The sequence below is a fragment of the Ailuropoda melanoleuca genome, chromosome 3 (assembly GCF_002007445.2).
Source record: "Ailuropoda melanoleuca isolate Jingjing chromosome 3, ASM200744v2, whole genome shotgun sequence".
Taxonomy (NCBI): domain Eukaryota; kingdom Metazoa; phylum Chordata; class Mammalia; order Carnivora; family Ursidae; genus Ailuropoda; species Ailuropoda melanoleuca.
Genome location: NC_048220.1, coordinates 44212516 through 44237646, shown reverse-complemented (window position 1 = coordinate 44237646; position 25131 = coordinate 44212516). Strand labels below are relative to the sequence as shown.

Sequence of the window (25131 nt, the reverse complement as noted above, 5' to 3'; positions counted from 1 at the left end):
GCCACACTTCCAATTTTTATTTCATAGGTCCTGCAGTAAAGGCTAGGAATCACCGTTTTAAATAGCATACCAGGTGGTTCTGATGTGGGCCCAAGGACTCTAATTTAGAGCAACGGTAGGTTAGAGATTTCTCCTCAGACCAGCAAATACCCGACTGCCTGTGTTCAGGCTGCAGGGAAGACCCATATAAATCTATAGTTCTGGCCAGAGAAGAGCAGGACTTAAATTTTAGGCCCTCTGAATTAAATCTCCTGTATGCCACCTAAACCAACTTAATTATTCTTAAGGTTAAATTCAGCTCCTAGTGTTCAAATGTTATATAGAATGAAGTACTAACTATTCACATGAAAGTTAGGACTGTTCAGGAAAAAAAAAGTGAAAGGTGATCCACAATTAAAAATTAGGGACTCTTGAGGCGCCTGGCTGGCTCAGTAGGTAGAGCATGTGACCCTTGATCTCAGGGTCATGAGTTCAGGCTCCACGTTGGGCGCAGAGCTTGCTTAATTAAAAACAAAACAAAACAAAAAAACTACTCTTATCCAGTGGTAAGAGAAAGTTTCTAGCAAAACTATCTCAAGTGCATTAAAATGCTTTTAGATCAATAAAATTGGTAAGCCTCTAAGTGACTGACTAGGGAAATAGAGAAAATACAAATCAATAGTACCAGAAGTGAAAGAGGAGATATCACCACAGCCTTCCAGACTTTAAAGGGATAATCAGAAAATACAGTGACCAACTCTAGGTCCCTATGTACAGATGAATTCCCTGTAAGATCAAAACTACCAAAGCTCAGTGAAGAAATAGATATCCTCCAGAAAAGCAAGCAACAGGCCCAGATGATTTCAGTGGTAAATTCTACCGAACACTTACAGGAGAAATACTATCAGTTCTACACTATCTCTTTCAGAAAATAGAAGAAAAGGGAACAGTTTCCAACTCATTTTATTTAACTATTACTATCACTCTGATACCAAAATCAGACAAAGGCATTAGAGAAAAAAACACTTAAAAACAATGTCTTGATTTGCTAATACTCTATAGTTGGGGTAAGCCATTCTTTTTACACGAAGAGCTGGTATAGTCCTTCCATTTCAACCTCCTAGTTCGTTTCTTGGTTGATACACCACCTATAACATTTTCAATCTAGGTATCTGTCCACTTATCTGGATTTCCATTCTATTCAAGCCATTTTTGCTCTTCAAATACCTTCATCACTTTGGAATCACTGCACTGCAAATTATTTCAAGGAAGTTTGCAGTTGGATTGTGCTTGCTACTGTTAAAATTATAAGGACTGCCCGAAATACTTTGCTGGCTTGCCTGGAGCAAGGGTACATTAAACTAAATCTTTATATACATTCTACTTAGGAATGATTGGCTTCTGTTAACCACATTTCATTGTAGTAGCTGCAGCTGTTATGATGCTATATAAAACTTAAAAGGTCCTTTTTATGCAAATGACATTTTCATTTAATGTACCAAATTGTTTATCTAATTTTTATAATATGGTTTAAACAGATCCTTTCTAACATGACATGACCTAACCTTTACTGAAAGAATGGACAATGTGTATCATAAAAAGAGACTTTGTAATTAAATTATATAGCAGATTCCAAATGATCATTATATGTTACTTTTAAAATCTGGAACAATGAAACAGAAGGTTCAGTCATGAGAAGATGCTTAAAAAACAATTGAAGTACACAGTGCAGTGGCTATAAAATCTTAGCATTTAATCAATCTTATTCTGGAAGAAAGACAGACTTCAGCTTTACACTGCTTGCACTTTATTTTGCACAGATATTTCATCATTAGTGCAATCTAAGGGGCAAATCTCATTCTGAATATAGCTTTACTTTGGACCAAATAATTTGTCATGGCAATAAATAATTATGCATTTAAGAAAACCAATTTTTGTATTTGACTTAATGCACTCTAACATTTAAGCAATTATATTTACATCCTTGAATTTCAACTTACCAAAATAAGTTTCTATTTAACAGCATAAGCTTTTGGTTTCTTTACAAAACTGTATTCATGTTGCAAACTTGTTTACAATCTTAACTTTCTTACTGTTTTGTTCCTGGAAGAGGTAAATCACTGTGATTACATACAGAGACAGTTTTATAGTATTAATACATGATTTAGAGTTCAAAATCAAATAGCAGAAGCTGGAAATCCTTTAAATATGCCTTATGAAAATAAGTTGCTTATTTTTCAATGTAAAAAAAACCCAGGACTTTTTAGCTTGGAATTAGAAAATTAGAATTCTTAGTTAAAAGTTAATAGAGTAATCAACAATCCAAGAAATTAAACCAATTCTGATCTACTGTTAGTAACTGAAATTTAGACATGTGTGTTTATATGTAGCCACAAACATAGGTACACACAAATACAATAACTTTGAAAACTGAGGAGAACTCATACTGTGTTAGCAAAATAAGGTTACATGATCGCTATCCTAGTTGTCTTAAGCTTTTTCTGGTGACTGAGGAGTTAGGAAAAAAAAACTGCGGTTAATGGACAATTTCTAAATAAAGTATTTTAAGTATCTCAAGTTTTAAGAAACAGTGTATCTTTTAGATCAAGTCAGCAAACTATGGCCTGCAGGCCAAATCTGGCCAGTTGCCTGTTTCTGTAAACACTGCTTGTTCTTTTTGCCCTATAGGCTGCTGTCCCACTACAATAGCAGAGTTGAGTATTTTCAACAGAAACCACATTCCCTGCGAAGACACATATTTAGTATCTGGCCCTTTACATAAAATGTTTGCTAACCCCCCATTTCAGATACTTGCTAGGGACAAATAACCTCAAATACAGAGCTTTTGGAGAACAAAGTCCAATGGTTATCTAAAAATGGAATAGGCTGAGTGCAGAAAATGTACAAATGTCCACTCAAAATATAATTCACAAGATAAAATCTGTAGATGGTTCTTTTCAGACCAAATATTTAATATTTTAACTTTGGCAGGAAATAAATTTAAATAGTAGGTGCTTATTTATGTTGTAGACTTGATCATTTCACAAAGGTGACAAAAATACAGAGAATTCTGTGAAATTCAATGAAAAGCATAACACTGGAAATTTTCTTCAGCTCTCCACTTTAATGGCCGAAGATACCACACAGACCTGTGCGATGTCATCATATTCATATGTTCTCTTTAAGAACGTGTCTGTTAGTCTTAAGCCGGAGACACTCTGTTGAGAGAAAGATATAGGCATGAATTTTCATTTAATCGTAATTACCAGAGAAAATGTGGAAAGAGTAAATAATGCCCATGGGTTAAGAGTGCCCAAATGTGGAAATGACTGAAAAGACAGCGCACCTGCAGTCCCTGTACTGAGGACAGGAGAGTAAGGGCAAGGCAGAGAGAAGAACTCGGATGTAGCTTTCCAAGCTGTCTTCCTGAAATGCCACACCAGTGGATAGAATTGGTATTGCACATTTCCAAAACCAGATCCATAGTCCTTTCACTGCTGGAGGAATCAGAAAGACAGGAATAAATCTTGTTCCTTTCACAAAGCAGTACTTGGTATTTCTTCCACTAGTGCCAATGAATTTGTTTTTGGGGTAATCCAGGAGAAAAAAAAAGCTATAATGTCATTTTCATTTCACTTAAGAATAGAATCAGGAAAATAAAAGGAGATGGCATCTTCTAGGCTTTAAAGTGCCACTGAGACTGATCTGCCTGTCTGGATATAGTAAGCCTTCTGGTTCTATTATTGAGTCCTGGCTCCCTGGTACTGATCTGTTAACAGCTCTGCCATTTCTCGGGGAGACTTCCAGACATCTGTGTCTCATCTTGTTGCTAAGTTTTCTATTTCTGTTAAGTACTCTACAGGAAAGAAAAAGATAAACCGAGTCTTGTCGCTATTTAACCTATGTTCCTTTACCATGCAAATAACACAGAAAATGACAAGATTTCTAAGTAAATATTATTCAGGTTTGTTGATTGGCCACATGAAAAGATTGCTTCCACTTATAAGTGATATCACCGGTTTAGCTTAAACATGTTAAAAAAAAAAAACTTTCAGTGACGGTATACACATTGTTTAAAAAAATTTTTTTTTAAAAATTTTTGAGCCTTTAAGAAGGCTCAAAGTAGGGGCGCCTGGGTGGCACAGCGGTTAAGTGTCTGCCTTCGGCTCAGGGCGTGATCCCGGCGTTATGGGATCGAGCCCCCACGTCAGGCTCCTCTGCTGTGAGCCTGCTTCTTCCTCTCCCACTCCCCCTGCTTGTGTTCCCTCTCTCGCTGGCTGTCTCTATCTCTGTCAAATAAATAAATAAACTTAAAAAAAAAAAAAAAAAAAGAAGGCTCAAAGTAAAGTCTAGTCCTCTGCTGTATCACCATTTCTGGCTACTTTCAACTATTTTAGCTCCTTTTCCCCTCTTAGTTGTCTCCTTATTTTGGTAATTAATTGATTTACTACTCTCAAAAAATTTAAGCAAACAAAAAATCCCAAAGCACACCTATACACGCAGGGTCTTCACCCTGTGCATGCTGCTGTTTAGTGAACTTCCATGACGTGGCAGGCAATGCATTTCCAGTGCTAGGTAAGACATGGTCCCTTCTGTTGAATAATGCACAGTCTAGTAAGGGAGAGACTAAAAATTATAGCAATATGTGAATGTCACTAAAAAAACTATATAAAAATTAGCTGTGACAAAGAAAGGAATGATTGTGCATGGGAGGGTCACTAGCTTCAGAGGGAGGAAGGCATTTTTGTAATTCTGAAGGATAAATATTTCCTATATGATAAAGTTGGAGAGGATATGGAATTTTAAAAGATTATACATTCAGACTATGTGGGATGTGATTCATTACTGCAATACTATCAAAATGCCCCAACTAATAATACATTCCAAGTAATAATACAAGTTTTACCACAAATGACAGGACTGGAATTTAATCCTCGGTTTTTCTGGCTTCAAAGCCCTCTGGGTGTTATATGCAAATAATGAGTCATGGAACATTACATCAAAAACTAAGGATATACTGTATGGTGACTAACATAACATAATAAAAAATTATTATTAAAAAAAAAAAAAGCCCTGTGCTCTTTGTATCCCAACAGCTAGATTATACTATTATCAAGGCCCTATTTTCCAGTCTATGGTTGACTGACCCCTAGTATTAAATTCATAACCAATTTTTACTTTCTTAAATACTAAAGATACAGTTCAGGTACAAATTTAATTCAGAAAAATCTATCTTATTACATTAAATCTGTAATGTATTATTCCAGAAAAATGTTCTTGTTCATGCTTTAGTAGTCTGAAGTGTGAGGAAGTGTAAATAATGAAACAAGCAGGGACTCTGAAGTCAAATACACATGGTTTCAAACTCTGGCCCCATCTTTTTTAGCTCTCTCAGCTTGAGTAAGTCACTTAACCTCTGAGTTGGTTTTCTCTTGCATAAAATGCGAATAGCTAGTACCTACCTTATAGGGTACGATGCATCAATGAAATAAAATACGGGAAGTGCCCAATAAAGTAGGACCTCAAAAAATGTAATGTTATACAGCCACCAGATGAAGAACTTTACAGTATTCAACACCAACATCAGAGAAGGCTTACGTCAAGAGGAAACTTAAGACACATACTCAAAAGACTTTAATTCTCACACCCATCCACAAACACTGCCATTACCTGCAGTTTGTTATTTTACAGGTAATATGAAAAGGTTCTTCTAGGTTTACGGTATCTGGGATTGCCTCCAAAGACAACCTAACATCTCCATAACCTGGAGCCTAAGAGAAAAAAGCAAGAGAGTTAACATACATCTATTACAAAACCATTCCACTTTAATAAAGGTACCACACTAGCACATTTACTCATAGTTGCTGTGTCTCCAAGCTGATGTTTGGAGAAAATATTTCCCATTCTATTGTTCTCCGTCCTTACTTCTTTTGCTACTATTGCCTGTGGAACAACACTATGGACCCTGACTGTGTTTGCTATGATTATTCCATGTTCAGAAGAGATGCAAGTGAATCTGATAGGTAAATAGTAAAGAAAATTCAATAGGTCTGCTCTTAAAGGGATGCTTTCCAAAGATCTTATAGCTTATATGTACATAACTCTAAATAGATAAGGTTATTGCCTAAGCAGATAGAGTAAGATTGCTTGAAAAAGATCCAGGAAAACAAACATGTCCATTCACAAGACACTTAAGCAGGGAGAGACCATAGAAACATCCAAGCTTGGAACATCCATGACAAGATGATAGCTAATGGCTATATTTTAAAATAGGCTCAGTGATAATCCCCCCCCCAACTTATTACCTGAAATAGTAAAAGAAGAATAATTTTTAAAGAATATAACACAATAGTTAATAGCATAAAGGGAACATTCTGTAGCATACTCTCACTAGCACAAGAGAAAGGATTGTAGCCATCCCTATGTTAAGAGCAGAAATTAGGTAAAATATTCAAGTAATGCTTACAAGACAGCTTTAACAGGACTCACTTACTGAATTTCAGACAACTCAGATTCTCAAAGTCTTTAAAAAAGTAGGAACTGCGTTAGTGAATATAGTAAGTTTCATCAGGACGTTGCAAAAAAACTAACATAGTAGAAGTCAGATAAACAATGAGCATGAGATACCACAGGAGGGAAAAATTGGTGAGCAGTAATTTAATTTCTATTTGATAGAGTAACAAACCATATATTAACATGGATAAATTAACATTTGAACATTTTTCATTCATCTCAATACCAAGTTTCTACCTAGAGATCAGTAAAATTATTAGTCTTTTATCTCTTATTCATTGGTAGTATTAATGCCTTTTATAGTGCTCATTTTTAGTGATGCACCTAGGAAAATTTAAGCTGTTCTAACCATCTGCGCCCCAAACACCAAAACCCCCTCCAGGGTTTTTTCTAGACTCACCATTCGCTGAAGTTGGCTGGTCTGTAATCTTCCCCTTTCACCTAGATTTGTTTTCCACACTATATCCAATTTTCCAATTACTGTTACTCCTTTAATGATGCCTGCTTTTTCTGCAAACTCTTTCTTGGGTTTTAGGCAGTACAAATACTGGCGTGTATCCATTGGCTGCAAATAAGCTCTTGACCCAAATGTAGTTACACTGAGAGGGGTGGAGAGAGAGATGGGAGAAAATTCTCTAGCGTCTTTTAAAAGAAAAACCATGGCTGTGATTGTTCCTTTGGATGGGAACTGAATGATTTACCATCCAAATATCTTAAATAGAACAGTCCAGTGGTTTCAACACAAATGAAAAAGGACCTGAACTGTAAGGATTCATTTTTCTTTAAAATTTTCAGGTGATAGGGAAAATCTTTAAGTTCTTTATAAAGGAATGCAATATATTACCTAAAATGCTGGATATGCATTAATTTCCTGAAAAAAATGCAACAGAAATCAAAACCCAAAGTATTCTGTCCCGTTTCTCTATAATTATCAAAGAAAATAGTTTGGAAGAAGAAACATACCATTGTAAACGAAGTGATCATTTTTAAAATGAACTAAAAGATCAGGAAAGACTCGAAAGTTACTGTTTTCCTCAGTGGGGATACAGAAAGCTACAAACTTGACTGAATTTAACCATCATATTAAGATAAAAAGTAAATGTTTCATTTTTAATGAATAAAATCAGGTACTTTCTCCAGCTATTACCTTCTTATCCGTATTAACGTCAAATTTATTTATTCTTCCTCTTTTAAATCACCTACAGAAAGACTTATGTATTTCATTTTTGCAAAAAAACTACATCTATTCCTATGCCCACTACTTTTAATGTTGACAGACTATTCTTAAAACTCACCCTTCATCTTCATCCTTTCTAACCTCTCCATCATTCCTTCCATGCCTCAGTTTTATCATTTGCAGGAAAGGATGAACAGTTTCAGCTTTACCTCACTGAATTATTATAAAAATTAAAAGACTAAGTGCTTCAAACAGTAAAACATAAAATGCAAATGGCTAGGATCTTCATATATTAATGTGGAGGGAGGAAGAAATGGGTGAACTACAGGAAATTTTTAAGGCACTGGGACTACTTTGTATAATACAAAGATTGATTACATGTCATTGCACAAACCCACAAAATGTAGGACATAGTGAACCCCAAATGTAAACTATGGACTGTAATGAATAAAAGTATCAATATTGGTTCATAAACTATAAGAAATGTGCCACATTAAAACAAGCTGTAAATAATAGGGGAACTATGAGTAGAGAGAGGGGCATGTGGAAACTCTAAGCTTTCTGATCAATTTTTCTGTGAACATAAAACTTCCCTAAGAGGGCGCCTGGGTGGCTCAGTCAGTTAAGCGTCTGCCTTTGGCTCAGGTCATGATCCCAGGGTCCTGGGATCGAGTGGCATAGGGCTCCCTGCTCAGTGGGAGTCTGCTTCTCCCTCTGCCCCTCCCCCCTGCTCGTGATCATGTCTCTCTCTCTCATACTTTCTCTCAAATAAATAAAATCTTCAAAAAAAAAAAAAACTTCCCTAAGAAAAATAAGTCTATTAATTAAATTACAAACCATCCAAGAATACCAAGTTCATATACTTAAAAATAAACACTTCATAATTCATATTTACCATTCTCCAGCTTGGCTGACTGAGTTTAATTCTGCTACATTGTACATTATAGATGGTTCCAATGAAACTTTCTCCATAAACATGGGTGAGGTGGTAATATTCTGAATCTGGGCTTCGAGAAATACTTCATCAGTCTGAGGATATGAAAAAAATATCCACCAAAGTGTAATGGTATTTAAAATATTTACCTCAACAAAAATATCTGATCTATATGAAGAAAAAATATTAACCACAACTGTGATTAGTTCATGCCTGCAAATCAAAGTTATCATAATTAATGCAAGAAAAGAAATCTTCATCCTAACGTAATTAACAGGGACAAAGTCAAGTGTTAGTTAACTGATAACTTGTCAAACAATGGATGGGGGATAACTATAATATTTTTTGTATCAACATCCAAAAATAGCTATTTTACTGGAATTTCATTCACAGATATCCTAAATCTTTTAGTAAGTCATTAAAATGTTAAAATGTCATTTAGTAGGGTGACTATATCTATGTACCTATCATTTCAGTGGTATATTAATATAATTAGATCTTCATTATAATATTCTAACATAATATAGTTTCAATGGTCATATTTTTTCAATTTAGAAAGTAAAGGGACCACCAGTACAGTGAATAATCAACTATCCTATAATCTTACAGGCTTTAACTTTTTAATTAAAGCAATTTGTTAGTGGTCATTAGTGATTTCTTGGTTCATTTAAAATGTATACTTAGGGCTAAAAAATGTGAATTATACTTGACAATCGTAGAGCTTTTAAATCAAACATAAGGTATTCTGTAGTCTTAAAGACTGATTTGAAAACTAATGCTATTCAGCAATATCTTAATGAATGGGTAATTTAAATATGTATTTTTATATGAAATTTTTATTTCCTAAAATTTAGGGGTTAAAATTTATATTATTTTATACTAAACATCTTTCTTTTTATGCGATTTGGCTTTTTTGTGTATAGCTGAAGGGTAACATAGAGAACTTGGTTCATTTTTTAAATAAACCTATATAAAAAGTGACACACTAAGGATATTAAATAATTATTTTGTTCAAAAGTTTCAGAGTAACAGATATATAGAAATAAAAAAAAATAAACTCTGACCCCAAGAATTTGGCACTTAATAAACTTTTTAAGCATTAAATCCAGGAAAATGGAAATCATTTGTGAAAATATAATGATGACATTATAGTGTAATGTATTATTATCTAAACTAAAACAAATTCTTTAGTTCTTGGCACATGTGCTCAAATGAAAACAGAAATACAATGACTTATCAGTCTGAAAGAATGTGCCACTTAAAGGCATTTTCCTGTTACTTTTTCTCAAAAAAAAAAACCAAACAAAACAAAAACGGTAAATATATCCCATCAATCCATTGCTTTTAAAAAAATAACCACAGGCCCACATTTCAAATTTAAAAATGCAATTTTCTGCTTAAATTTAGGAAGAGTTTAGATAAAATGAAAGACAAACAAGCAGCATAATGGAAAATTAAGTTAGTTTGAACAGTTAGTACAAAGTAATTTGACACCTGAAAAATTAAGAATTCTGTGCTACAGCAGTTGATGTTATTATGTAAGTCATGTATTATAAGCAGATGCTGCTTATATTAAATAGAAATTTGAAAATATGACTTTAGCCAACTTGGGAACATTTGAAGTTCTTCTGTTTACTAATGTCAAAGGGCCAACTTTACCTGACCCAGACATAAAACTAAAACCACTGTGCATCTGAAGATAAATTTCAACTAGAGAGTTTATCTCAAAGAATTAAAGTATAGTAAAGAATCTTACAGTAATTACATTTGAAAATCCCAATGCTATTTTAAACAAGGTTAACATGGCTCTTTTAAAAAATACCCAAAGGAAAAACACTAAAAATGAGAGCATAATTGTTTCAGTATAATTTAATTTTCAATTTAATATTTTTCCCAGAGAGTAAGACAATCAATATACTATAAAAAGTACAAATTAGATACATCTTTTAAAGTCACATAGGTGGGTATTCACAACTAACTTTGTTTTTCCACTATGTTTTGTAAAGAGAGATTAATTAGGCAGAGTCAAAAAGTGTTAAGTAGGAAAAGCATATAAATTTATAATAAAAAATCAAATTACCACAGAACTGAGGTCACTCTAATGGAAAAATAAAAAAGAAAAATTAGAAAAATCAGAATTAAATGTTAAAGAAAAAGAATAACTAACTTTAAAATAAAATGCATTTCTGCATTTTTTTTAATTTACTAAACAAGACAGCATTAGTAAAACAAAGAAGTAAACAGAAAGTAACAAAGGAATATGACATCATTTTTCTAAAAAGGTGAAACTGCTAAGGTTAAATGAATAGATAAGAACACTACAGGTGAATATTTAAACAGGAGCAAATATTCAAGGACACATTTGGGCAAGATATGCCTTTCTAGTTCTGTAAATTTACCTACACTGTAATTCTTCATGGATTACTTAGGATGGTTATACACTCTCCTCCACAGAGTAGATATACACTGTCCTGTACAGCTTGTCCTAAATTTATCTAAAAATGGAAGCATTTTTTTCAAGAAGCATCTCCAGTGATTAGAGTTTCAGGAAATGCTGGGCTAAACCACATCAGACAACTGAGAGTTTATTCTTTTCCTGGGAATATATCTTACAGTTTGTCTTTTCTTCATATATATTTCTAAAGCTACTTATTTATCAAGGGTCATCTCTTTCATCCAACCCATTGCTAAAAATACTTTTTCACCTCTGATGTTCCCAGAGACTAAGGACACTTCATGATCTATGGGGTGGTTCTTACGTTGCAATTTTGTCATGTTTGCTCCTCCTCTAGATCTAAGTACCTTGAGAACCAGGAAGATGTCCAGTTTATATTCTCTCTAGTACCTGGCATGGAGCTCTATTCCCAGCAGGTGACCCAATATTTGAATCCTAGTTGCTAATGTCACCAATCTTCTTTCCTATTTTAGAAGACTACTACAAAGTTTCTCATAAAACTTGTTTTCCTTTCAGTGATTCACATATTACTAGAATTACTAGAAACTATAAGAAAACATGTTTGAGACAAATGTGGGGCTAATAAAAGTCAATGTGTAAGAACTATGGCACAGAGTAAGAAACACCACCTACTGCTATCCGTGTTTACAAACTCCTACAATTTACCTGAATTTTCTAGTTGGGGTCAATAGAATCTGTTTGGTCCTACAGGCTGAACAGTATTTGCTTGCCTAATAGGTAATACTGAATATCTTAGAGACCCTAAAAATACTATTTGTTCACTCTTGATTTTTAAAGAAATCTCTATTTTCAAAGATTCAGAATTTCAAAATTTTTTTAGCTGTCGTTTGTTGGCAAAGATTACACATTCTGTTTATATATAATGTTAACGATAACTGAAATAGGCAGCAAACTATGTTACTATGATTATAAAAACAATATTAAACATAAGTAAAATCTGAAAGAGAACGTGGATTAATGGATTATTTTTTGGTGTGGTGGAATTGTGGGATTGTCCCCCCTTCATTTTTGGGGGAGTATATCACATTTATAATATTATTCATGGGATAACTAGTAATTTAAAAAACTGCAAAAATCACTCTGAATATTAGTGTCACAAAACTATTTGACAAGTATCATAGATACCACCACATTTGCAGCAAAGAAAACCTAAAATAGTTTAATATGTGCCTTCCTAGGAGCCAATTATAAGAAAAAAGGCCCACCTACAGCCCTATTTGTTTCTAATTTTCAAACATATGTATTCTAACAGAATAGTTACTTATCTTCCCTCATACTATGGATGAACTCTTTCCCAGCAAAATGATAAATTAAAGCCACTTAAAATTCAGTAAGTGGAATGGCTATACTATAATTAATCAAAAGTGTTCCAGTAAAACAAAAAAGGCAGAACACATAAGTAGTATGGCAACTCCCCTATCCCCTGAAAAGAAATGTTAACTCTAAACATCTAGTAATCCCCTTGATGAGACTGTATCCTCCCATGAACTGCGTATACTCTTCACATAGGTACTCAATTTTCCATGTGCATTTGTAATTCTGCTTGGAATGCCTTCAATGCTTTGACATTTTATGTTTCCAACATCTATTATTTCCAGACTCTGCTCCAGTTCCCCTTCTCATCTTCTCTGAAGACTACTGTATAATCTCAGCCCCACACTTCTTATAGCACTTTTTATATCATTCACTTTAGATTCACTATATAGACTATACTAGATAGTTTTATTACTTTATGCACTTTTTTCTTTTCTCCTAATAGGGCTCTACTGCAGGCCAGATTCCTTATCTTAGACATCTCTTGGTATGCTCAATTGTAGAGCAAATTATATTGAATAAAAACTCAGATGCTGATGGTATAAATACATACCAAATCTGACATGGGACTACAAATGTCTGATCATTTGGTTTAGAGTAATAAAGATATAATTTTCATTTCAAAATACTATATTTTAATATTTTCAAATTTATCACTGTGGTATGAAAGACATGATTTTTGCAGGAGTAAGGGGCCCATTAGGAAATCTGCTTTTTCTGGAACTCTAGAAGCCAAGATAAAGTAGAATTTTTATATTTACTTTATTTTTTTTAAATAGAATTTTAAAAAAGAAATCCAAACAATAAAATCTTTCTCCTGTGGCAAAGTCTATTTTATCTCTTTTGTTCAAATAGAAGATAAACTTCCATTCTAAAAGCTACCGTATTTCTATTTTTGCCAAACTTGTTTCTCCCAAGAAGTATTTCTAACCATTCACTGAACTTAATAACCAAATGCAGATGACACATTGATTTCCCAGAACAAAGAATTTAATTTGCTGAGCTCTATTTGTCAATATTTTCCAAGAATATTAAATCACTTTTGCAGGATTAGATTGACTACTTAAATTTTTATGGTATCAGAATCACGCTGTAAATATTTAACAAATTGTTAATGTTCTTAGACAGTAACAATAACCATTAAATGGAAGTTTAGGGCAATCATTTAATGAAAGGGGGTGAAAGCCTCATGAAATTAACAAGAATAAAATTCAAGATACACTGATTCTATGCAATTTAAAAACAGCAGATTAAAAAGATCTACAATGAAATTATTCTCTTTTGATTGAACTGTAGGCTCATTTTTCACAAGTAATTCACAGTCCTCTCAGCAATTTACTTCAACATGAAATGAAATGTAATACGTCAGAATTTTAGTCAAATAAGATCTTACTGTTTAATCTGAATTCCCATTAAGTGCTGAACACTTACCTCCGCATTGTAAAATTTGGTTTTCACATCCAATGGTTTGAGAACCTAGATGAATAAAGCATATCAATCAGAGGAGATTATCATTTGACCATTTATTTTTGTTCATTTGTTTTAAATCATAGGGCTCAAATCTGTCAAAGGCATTTTCCAATTTTAATTGTAAAAAACTTTAATAGGTATGCAATATTTTTGGAAAAACAACAAAAAAGCCAAAAAATACTCCCAAATATATTTTTAAAAAACAACCATCATTTCTAGATTGGGTGACAGTCACATGAGTTACATGTGTGCTTACTTTATAATATTTTGCTAAACTGAATACATGTATTTTATGTATTTTTCTCTACGTATTTCACAAAAACTGTCTATTAAAATAAATGGACAATCTTTTATTTTCTTTTAAAAGGCATGCAAAATCTTAAATGAGTGATACAGCAAAGTAATAGCAAAAATTTTTCCTTTTTAGAAAATTTTGTTTTTTCGAGTAATCTCTACACCCACCATAGGGCTTGAACTCAAGACCCCAAGATCAAGAGTCACATGCTCCATGTAATGAGCCAGCCAGGTGCCCCAAAATAAATCTGGGTACATTTTATTTATTTTCATTCATTCATTCATTCATTCATTCATTCATTCATTCATTTTTTCTTACTGATAATATTTTTTTCTTCCACTTAAAAACAGACATGTATGAAAAATATATATAACTTAGATAGTTATATATGGTCATCTCATCCCTTCTCATACAAACTTGCCTGTGTTAAACCAGTGGTTTTTGACTATGTTTAATCATGGAGTGAAAATTGTGTATAAATACAAAACCGTACCTACAACTTTGGTGACTCATGGAATCCCAGAAGGAAGCTTGGTCCATTCAGCCCAAGTCAATAATCTCTCATTTAAATATTCCTTTAGAAATTTGATACAATTTATACTTTATCTGGACTTTACAATCATTTTATCCCTCTTATATATTTTTGTGTGTTTTGTCAAGGCATAAAAACTGGACAATTTTATATGGATAAAAATCTGTAAATGAGGAGTGCCTGCCTGGCTCAGTCAGAAGAATGTGCAACTCTTAATCTTGGAGTCATGAGTTCGAGCCCCTCGTTGGATACAGAAATTACTAAAAAAAAATAAACTTGAAAAAAATTTTCAGGTGAAATATTACACTGACAATGATAATTTCTCTGCTTTTACTTAATTAAGCCTGACTTCAGATTTCTAGTAATATGACAAATCCAGATATCTGAAGCTATCTGCTTTATTTGGAGCCTGTTTTCACTACAGATAAAAAGGAATAACTTCATAGGGGAAAAAAAGGCATCTAAAAACTATTTACATTGTCATATTCAATACCTGAAATTTGAAGAATTTTCTAAAATACATTTTTTCTCCACCCTGAGTTGTATAGCTCACTGCACACACCAAGCTGAAATGGAAAGATATCTCTGAATCATCTTTGATTTTGTTTAATAATAAATCTAATACACCTCAATTCTACTCACAGATTTGGAAAATATTAATACCAGTGGTGTAAAAGTGTAGCTAAATAAGCCTAGAGTAGGAAAAAAAGAGTTTTAGCAGATAAAAATATAATTTCATGAACAAGAAGGCTCTTGATTAGCAAAATTAAATGTACCACGGTGAAATATATTCCAAAACAAATCTCGGAATAATCAAATAGTTGAATGTACAAATCAAATTCATATAAATTAGAAGAAAAAATATAAATTCAAAAAAATTCTAGGATGGGGAAAGACTTTTTAATATAAATGGGCAACGGAAAGGAAAAGTCTTATAAATTTATAAACTGAATAAATCAAAAACATGTTAAAACAAAAAAGCAGACAAAATGGGATAAAATACTTCTAACAAAATGAGAAATCTCGTAAGCAAAACACTAGTATCTTGCTCAAAATAGGAGGAAAGGATACATGGAGAGATCATAGTACCATAAATGACTAACAAAAATGTGAAAATGTTCAGCATCACAAGAAGTCAAAGAAATAAAATAATGAGATATAATTTTTCCACTTCTTAAGATTTGAAAAAATTCTTTACAGGCGTTACCTGGATTGGTGAGGGTATAGAGGAAGTGACTCACTCTACACTGCTAGTGGTTATAAGAGAATAAGAAAACAAGCCTTAAGTAAGAGTCTTAAAAATGCTTATATGCTCCTATAGTAAACCCACTACAAGCAATCTACCCCAGGAAATACTAAGGTGCTCATCACTGTGTTATTTACAATAGCAGGAGACTAGAAATAATCTAAAGTCCAACATTAGTGTAAACAAATTAAAGTATACGGTCCTAGAATATAAGATAAAACTATCTCAAAAATAATGTTTACAAATACTGACTCAAATGGGAAAATGTTCACAGTGCACTGAAAAAGCTAAAACCATGGGTAATATTATCAAACTTTTCAAAAATATTATTTAAGTTATTTATACAAATCTGTTACATAAATGCATATAAAAAAACCAGAGAATCATAGACTAATATTTTAATAGTGGTTACACTCAGTGGTGACATTACAGGAAATTTAATTCCTCCTTTATAAGTTAAGTGTACATAAGCCAGGTATTAGGGATATAGAGTTGATCAAAACACAATGACTGCTCTCAAGCACTCACAGCAGGAAGCAGTATAGCAGCGTAGGGGTTTTTTGAAGCCAGATTTAGATTTGAGTTCTGTGTCATTATTTGCTACTTAATTCTACAAGAGACTTACTTTCTCTAAAAGGAGGTTTTTACACATTTAATAAACTTCAATAATCTTAACAAATTTTTAATAAAATTTAATCATTATAATAAATACAATAAAAATTTAAATAAAAATTTAAAAAATTTAATAAATTTCAATAAACTCGATTTCAACAAATACTGACCACTATTCTCTGTTAGAACGTGGGGACACAGCCGACTTCATTGAACTCGTACTCTAATGGAAATGACAGGCACTGAGTAATTAATTTTAAGCAGAAGACCAAAAAAATGACAAATTGTGGATGCTACAGAATACATTAAAAGGGGTATTTAATTTAGTCTAGGAGGTCAGGAAAGCCTCTTCGCGAAGTCATGGTGAATCCGAGATATAAAGAAGTGGAACTAAGCTAAACAAAAGAAGAGAGGCATTCCTTAGGAAGGGAAGAATTTATTTCAAGTATGGAGGAGTGCAAAAGAAAGAGATTTCCAGTACGACTCAGTATAAAGGAGGGAGGAGTGAGAAAAGATAAGAACTATAGTGACCAGTAAGGATTAGGTGTAAAGAACTTTGTAAAGTCAATACAGTCAGAATTTTCTCAGGGTAGTGGGAGGTCACTGAAGAGTTAAGTGCTTTATTCAAGACCACGTAATTAATAAATGATGGAGCTAAAATTTGAACTCTTTAAATTTTGACTCCAAAGCTTATACCAACCACAGACTATATCCTAAGAAGTGCCTCTAAAAGAGATGTCACCAAAACGAACTGATTAACAGCTAATATTACATAACTTCTTTAAGTCAAGGAAGAGAGGCAAAAATGGTGACATAAGTGGAAATGAAGAAGGGGGGATAATGACATACAGAAGAACTGAAAGGACTTTGTAAATTGATTGTATGTGGAGATGGTAAGGCAGATGAAGTCTAAAATTACTTTAGATGGCTGGTATTTTCATATTTGCCTCTCAGACAAAGAAAAATAGAAGATTCATACTCAAATACATACCTAGGCCAGGAATACAGAATTTCAGATTCTTTTTTTCTCATAGCTTGTCTTACTTTAGTTCTGTATTTCTGAATTCTCAGGTTAGAGTGTATATGCATAGTTAAATACAGAACTGAAAAGTTGTACAGAACTGAGAAGTTTTAATTTAAAAATAAACGCTATTAATGTCAGTTCCTAGCATTTCAAAAAATAATAAATGTACTTTCAGTCAGAGTGGTACCTGGGTTTCAAACATTTGCATGCCTTTTTATTTTTTGGATAAGATCGTCTATAGATGCAAACATGAAAAGAGAAATAAAGGAAAACAAATTAAGATATTTTCCCCTACAAAACAAACATTTTGTTTAAAGTTTGTGGTAAGCATGTAAGCCTGCAACATTAAATTCCTTCTTAAGTAGGTTCTTACGCTTGAGGTTAAATGGATATAGAGCGAAAATTTCAAATAAAGGCATATAAAAATAAAAGTCTTTGAGAACTAGTAAAATTAATCCTTACATGTGTGTTCCAATTTCCTTTACTTCATGGTGTATGACATCATCAATACAACAATCAGGTTTAAGTTCAGCCACTGCAGCACTGGAGGCTGAAAGATTTAAACGCTGAGAACTTGTCTGAAGATCAGCCTTGAAAAAAAGAGAGGAAAAAAAAAATCAAATGAAACTGGTTACCTACAGAGTGTGGCTGGGTATGAGTGAAAAGAATAGGGGCAGGAACAAGGAAACAGGATTGAAGGGGAGCAACACTTCTTGATGTCAGTCTTTCTATAGAGCTCTGCAGCTTAGAACCATGTTAATGTTTCATACATGCACACCCAAATTAAATAAATAAAAATCAGCCAGGAAGTAGGGGGAATGGGTAATGGAATACAAACACTACCAAATGAAAATAACCATAGTGGGAGGAAGGAATGCGAAAAGAACAAACCTAAGTAAGTCTGGCTAACAAAAGCTAGACACAAAAAGAATGGCACACGAATATTATACTCTAGCTAGTATGTTTGCTTGTTCACAGGGGTATGGATTAGCAATTCTGCAACTGTTATGTGTATACCAGGACCAAACAAAAAAATACTATGGGTAACAAGAGAGAAGTTTCTCACGTTTGGAGAAAGAAGGTGCAAATAAGGAAAGAGAGAAGGCTGCAATGAAACTTGCAGTGCTGAATTGAAATTTGAGGCATCAATATGAACATACATGTATGTTTTAAAACATACATACAGATGGATATTCCAGGAACAAATATAGATACACTGAAAGATAAATTACTATTCAAAACACTATTAGATATTATTCATAGAACCAGAGATAAACATTAAAGTCACCAACAAAGAAAGGAGGAAACTTTTAGCGCTAGAAGCCACAATTCAAAATGAAGAATAACAAGCATAAATATCTATGAACCAAACAGCATAGCCTTTATAAAGCACAAAGTATAAGATATAAACAGAAGCACACTAATAATATGAGATTAACATGTCATTTTCAGTACAAGACAGATTAAGCTGACAAAAAGAAAAAAAGGAAGTAAAGATACAGGAGACCTAACAACACCATCAGTAAGGTAAATCTTATGGATCTACATATTTAGCTTTACAATGGATAATAGAAAATAGACCTACTTCTCAAGTACACATGGAATATTCATCAAAAATTAATATTAGGTCACAAAGAAAACACTAGCAATTTCTGTAAGTAGGAATAAAACGAGAACAAAATTTATCACAATGCAATTAAACAAACTATAGATCATCAGCCAGAAAAAAACACAAAAAACCCTTTCTATCTCAAAAACCTATTAAACAACTCCTGGGTCGAAAAGTAAATACAAATAAAATTATAGAATTCTTAAAAAAGTAATCATAATGAAAATGATACATATTAGAATCTGTAGCATATATTTAAAGCAGTCAATCAGAAGAAAATTCACTTTCATCAATAGAAATAAAAGAAGAAAAATTTAAAAATTAAATCCCCAGCTGAAAAAGCTAGAAGAGAACAAAGTGAAAAATCAGAAGCATAAAAAAGGAACCTGTTAAAAGCAAAAATCAATGAGGTAGAGAATAAAAAAACATTAAATGTAAGTAATGAAAATAGCTTTTTTGGAAAAAATTAAAATATACAAATCAAAAGCTAGTTTAATGAAGAGAGGAAAAAAAGGAAGCAAAATTATGCAAAATAAGAAATGACAAGGTAAAAATTAACACCAAAAGAGAAGAAATTTTGTTTAAAAGATTTTATTTATTTGAGAGAGAACAAAAGCGAGTGAGATCACAGAGGGAGAGGGAAAGACAGACCCCTGGCTGAGCAGAGAGAACGATGTGGGACTCAATCCCATGACCCTGTGATCGTGACCTGAGCGGAAGGCAGATGCTTAACCAACTGAGCTACCCAGACACCCAGAGAAGAAATTTTTAAGAGACTACTCTGCAGACCTGTATGCAAATACTATCTAAAGTGGATCATGTCCTAGAATAAAACAGTTTAACAAACTGTTATACACCATTAGACATAAAAAGTTTAAACTGATCTCCACAGGAAAAAAGTGCTAATGTTATTAAGAAATTTCCCCCATTAGACACACAAGCTCACATGATTTCAGATTTCTTTTTTTTTTTTTTTTAAGATTTTATTTATTTATTTGACAGAGACGGCCAGCGAGAGAGGGAACACAAGCAGGGGGAGTGGGAGAGGAAGAAGCAGTCTCCCAGCAGAGGAGCCTGATGTGGGGCTGGATCCCAGAACGCCAGGATCATGCCCTGAGCCGAATTCGGGCAGACGCTTAATGACTGTGCCACCCAGGAGCCCCAGATTTCACAGATTTCTATAAACCTACAAAAACCAGAGAGTCTAAATGCTCCAAATACATTGTTTTGAGGCACTGAAAAGGAAGGAAAATTATCTAAATCTTTTATTTATTTTTTAAAGATTTTATTTATTTGAGAGAGAGCGAGAGAAATCACAGAGGGAAAGGGAGAGGGAGAAAGAGACTTGCTGCTGAGTTGGGGGGGGCGATCAGGGCTCAATCCCAGGACCCTGACATCATGACTCCCCAGTTTCTGGTAGTTGAGTCATATATGAAATTTGGAATATTGGCTCTATGAGGTCCTTTTAAATTCTAATACTTGCTGATTATTTTAAAATTCATTTTAATTGGACTTCCCTTTCGGCAATGTTCTAGTAACATAAAGTTACCATGTGAAGATAACTTTGATGACTTCTCCCCGACCTACAGTAAATTTTTACTTTCTTTATGCCTTTTCTCTTTCTGAATAAATTTCAGATTGTTTAATTGAGTTAGCATATTCTATCTCTTGATTTCTAAATGACTGCAAGAATCTTTTAACTGGTGTATTTCCTACAAACTATCCCATACAATGCTTTCATATCAGTCTTCCAACACAGTGTGAATACCTTTGCTCAGAAGTCCCCACTGACAGCCTACTGCCTTAAAAAAATAAATAAATAAAAGTCTAAAACCTTTAGTTATAACCTGGCTTTCAAGATGCTTCACTTTATGACTACTACACATCTCTGTACCTTACCTACTTCTTCTATCAAGTGAATTCTGTGGAATTCACATTGCTTATGCCTCTGCTCCTGATTAACATGTTTCTCTTTTCCTCTAAATCCTACCATTCTTTGAAGATCCTGCTGTGTTCCTTCTCCAATAAGTCTTCGTGATTGATGCAATTATCCGTGATCTTTCCTCCTCTTCCAAATTTTATTATGTTAATCATAAATTATTAATAAAAACTTAAACCTTTGACTGGTATATTTTCTCACCCAAGTGATCACAACCTTTGAGGATAAGCAAAAATGATTTTGTGCTTAGCATATTGTCTTATACCTTTAGGTGTTCAATTAATGCCTGCTGTTAATGACAATTAAAAAGTCCAGTATCAAAATGCATTTTAATGAAGTTTCAAAAACATAAGAATATAAATTAAAAAGTTAAAAAAAATATATCCCAAACAAGAATGCCACTTACTTTTACTAATATATCTTTCACAACTTGATTGCTATCATTATGAACGCTGATATAACTGGAAAAGGTCTCTCCCAAAAATATATTCCTGTGAAATAAAATACATTTTTAGGCAGAAATCCACTCAAGTTTTAACGCAAATACTCTATATAAGCATCACCGAGAACTTAAAATGGAGAAGAATTACAAAAGGATAGCGATCAGGTGAAATACTGCTTCAGCATTCCTTTGTGTACTTTAGGCTGCTCATTCATTACCCCGTACAGTTCAAAATACTGATATAGTCTATAAAACATGATATATATCTTGGCCCTCAACTACTGTACAGACAGCCTATTTCTCCAGACATAAGTCACTGAAATCAGATCCATGTTAAAAGTCTTATGATTTATTACTGAAGAGGCTAGAAAAGGCAATTTTTGAAATAACTTATGCCCTGAATCTACTAGAGACCCCAGTAACTGATCTCAGAATATTTTTTACCAATTTGTTTTATTTTTCTAAGGTATTCTAATACAAATGATGACTACTTCATATTTTTTCTTAAGTTTTACAAAAATACCTGTTTATAAATATATATTACACGGAAATCTATAAATATATTTTACATAAATTTTTTATATGAATATATTTCCAACCTTTCATGACACCAGGCAGTGACCACATTCTGTAAATGTTTTTTAAAAACCTGAAAAATCCCATGTGGCCTTAAAGTCTCTCAGTTGCAAACAGAGTAAAACCAAGGGCTTCTACCTCATTAATAACCTAGAATAAGAGAAGAGCTAAGAATAAGAGAAAGAATAAAAGTTGACAGTTCCTAATAAGATGACAAGTCTGATAACTTATGCTGGGAGAGGACTATGAAACTGAACAAGAAAGTTTCGTCTGAAAAACATTTAGATGAAGTCAGTTAAAAGGAAAGGAACGCATGGTCATTAAAAAATGCAGTAAGATCTAAAGAAGAAAGTTAAAATTTTATCATCCTAGAAACCATTATTCATATTTTGGTATGTATCTTTTTTTTTTGCAGGGGGGTGGTGGTAGTGATTTGGAGGGGATGGCAGAGGGAGGGAGAGGGAGAGAATCCCAAGCAGGCTCTACACCTAGCGTAAGCCCAATGCAGGGCTTGATCTCACCACCCTGAGATTACAATCTGAGCCAAAGGCAAGACTTAGACACTTAACCGACGGAGTCACCCAGGAGCCCCTCCCCTTTTCTTTTTTTCTATCTTATTTTTTTAAGTTAAAAAAGAAAAACCCAGAATCACAAAGTATAATTTGGTAAAAGCTTTTTTTTTTAACCACTTAAATGTACGAGTATTTTTCCATTCATTAGTTATTTTATGAAAATATAACTTGTAATGGCTTTAAGTATGGTTTATGTAAACATTTCATTCTTACCCAAAATTCTGTGGTAAAGTCAACATTTCTCCTAACATTAAAATTTCTGCACCATTTACAGTTGAGGGATCATCTCTCATGAGCTGGTTAAAGAGATCTCCTATGGAAAGAGAAGAACAGAAATTTTAACATCTATCTTCTAAATAAGTTCTACTTCCATAAAGAAACAGCTAGGAGAAACACTTAAAAAAAAAAAAGAATCTTAACAAAAATTATATTACAAAAATCTAATTTATAATCTTCACTATAACAAATGCATGTCAAAAATTCTAGTTTTATGGAGAGTGAACACTTCAGAAACAAAGGAAGATGAAGCTCATGAGATACAAAATATATTATAGAGAGCTCCAATAATTTTAAATAAAGGGAATGGTGAATACACACATTGATAGAACATGTGAGGATAAATAAAATTTTAATGTCATGACTATGAATGTATCCTTACTAAAATTCAAAAGTTTCTTGTTGCCATGGGATATCAACAGTATCTTGACTTAGAGATTACGAGTAAGACCTACTACTTAGATAGCCACCATTTACATCATACAAAAAGACACAACAAAGAATGCAGCAAAGAGTTAGTATAAGACTGGCAAGACTATGCTTATTCCAAGGTAATACAGGCAATCCAGGTTTCAACTTTTCCCCAGGTGCAAGCAGAACAAAGCATACCAGGTAAGTCTTTTTCTTCACATGTTACTGGAATATTGGTGAATAAAGTAGGCTTAGTTAACCGCATCACTGTGAATTAAGAAAAAAAAAAAGAAAATATTAGTCTTGCTTTGGACTAGCATTCCAAGTTGAGTGTATGATACCCATCAATTCTACACTAAAATCAAATATAACCTAAAGCTTCCTAAATATAAAGTACTTCCCAAAATCACACACCAATGATTTACTAAAAATGTTAATTTACAACAGAAAATCTTACATATGATTTATTTAAAGCCTAATGTATTACAAAAATTAAATGTAAATGTAGAATACCACATTAAAGAAAAACTGGAAAATAAAGGGATTTAAAGCTTAAGGTATATGAGAATAGGCTTTAAGAAAAATCCTGAGTGACTATGGACATATCAAGAAGATATCTTCCTGAAAGGGAAAAATGTTTTGATTCACCATCTTGAATATGAGACAGTAATTTTACAAAAAAAGAATCTTTATGAGCTTTATCTCTTGGTTATAATCACTGGCCACTGGAAGTTCGGTAAGTGGACCTTTAAGTAATATTAATTCTGTATAAAAATTACAAAAGTATCACTTAATGTATAGCTTTGTAAAATTCCAATCAAAACTAAGATTTGTTCTTGGGACATGACAGAACATGTCTGAAGTTTAGAAACACAAGTAAAAATAAGCTAATGATATTAATGGGAAAAAATGAGGAGGAAACAGATTTACCATATATTAAAAGATTTGTCTATAATCAACTAATTGGCTTATTAATGCAAGACCACACAGATCTATTCGATAGTTAAAAAAAGATTATTAGGATGCAGAAAAAAAATCAACATGATAAAGTACTAGCACGACTGGTTAGCTAGCTGGGAAAAATAAAAAATTTAATTTACAAATTCAATTCAAGTATCAAATAAATTGCCTATGTATCAAATAGTTAACAGGCAAAAATTAAGCCACAGAAAACTTGAAAAAGTGAGGATTTATGAAACCTAGTCTAGTGAGAACAGGACATTCTAACTAAAAAAAAAAAATCTTTTTCAATTATTTCTAAAAATCGACCTTTGATCACATCAAAATAAAGACAAAAATATAACATTAAAAATCATATAAACTTGTAAAAATTTTTCAGAAAATTAATCATAGAAGACTATTTCTTTATACTTTTACTAAAAATGTTCATTCAAATCAAATACAAAAACTTTAAAGACTACTGACCCAAATGGTCAATTCACAATATAAGTGGTATTCATTAGCATATGTAAACACGGACCACCCAACTACTAACTGGCTACATCATTCATACCAAATTTAGTGCCTTTCTCATCCTGGTCTCAGACTACATGTCATCTTTTCCAAAAAAGAAGTAACAGCTCACCTTGTCTCTCTCATAGCCCCTTGTATTTATTGTGAACTGATACATGTACTTGTTTACAGCTCTCTGATCCAAACTCCCTGAGGCTGAGGCTCTTATGTATTATATTCATTTTTCTGGCTTTGTTGCTTGACATAATTTCTGGCACATAG

At 33.0% G+C, this 25131-nt stretch overlaps 1 protein-coding gene across 5 annotated transcripts in view; it reads right to left on the bottom strand.

Moving 5' to 3' along the window:
- Positions 1 to 1711: 1711 nt before the first annotated feature.
- The window catches only part of TRAPPC13 (trafficking protein particle complex 13), a 34255-nt gene continuing 10835 nt past the window's right edge, over positions 1712 to 25131 (bottom strand). For 2 of the 5 annotated variants that reach the window (XM_011225073.3, XM_034656289.1), the window contains exons 2-13: positions 23596 to 23664; positions 22924 to 23023; positions 21527 to 21611; positions 18035 to 18162; positions 15184 to 15256; positions 13825 to 13869; positions 10684 to 10701; positions 8565 to 8698; positions 6893 to 7091; positions 5650 to 5750; positions 3326 to 3476; positions 1712 to 3197 (exon numbers count right to left, since the gene is read on the bottom strand). In XM_011225073.3, coding sequence (XP_011223375.1) covers positions 3090 to 3197; positions 3326 to 3476; positions 5650 to 5750; positions 6893 to 7091; positions 8565 to 8698; positions 10684 to 10701; positions 13825 to 13869; positions 15184 to 15256; positions 18035 to 18162; positions 21527 to 21611; positions 22924 to 23023; positions 23596 to 23664 — 1211 coding nt within the window. In that variant the 3' untranslated portion in view covers positions 1712 to 3089. The remainder of the gene's footprint in view (positions 3198 to 3325; positions 3477 to 5649; positions 5751 to 6892; positions 7092 to 8564; positions 8699 to 10683; positions 10702 to 13824; positions 13870 to 15183; positions 15257 to 18034; positions 18163 to 21526; positions 21612 to 22923; positions 23024 to 23595; positions 23665 to 25131) is intronic. The other 3 variants (XM_019799715.2, XM_011225074.3, XM_019799717.2) reach the window with 3 other exon arrangements.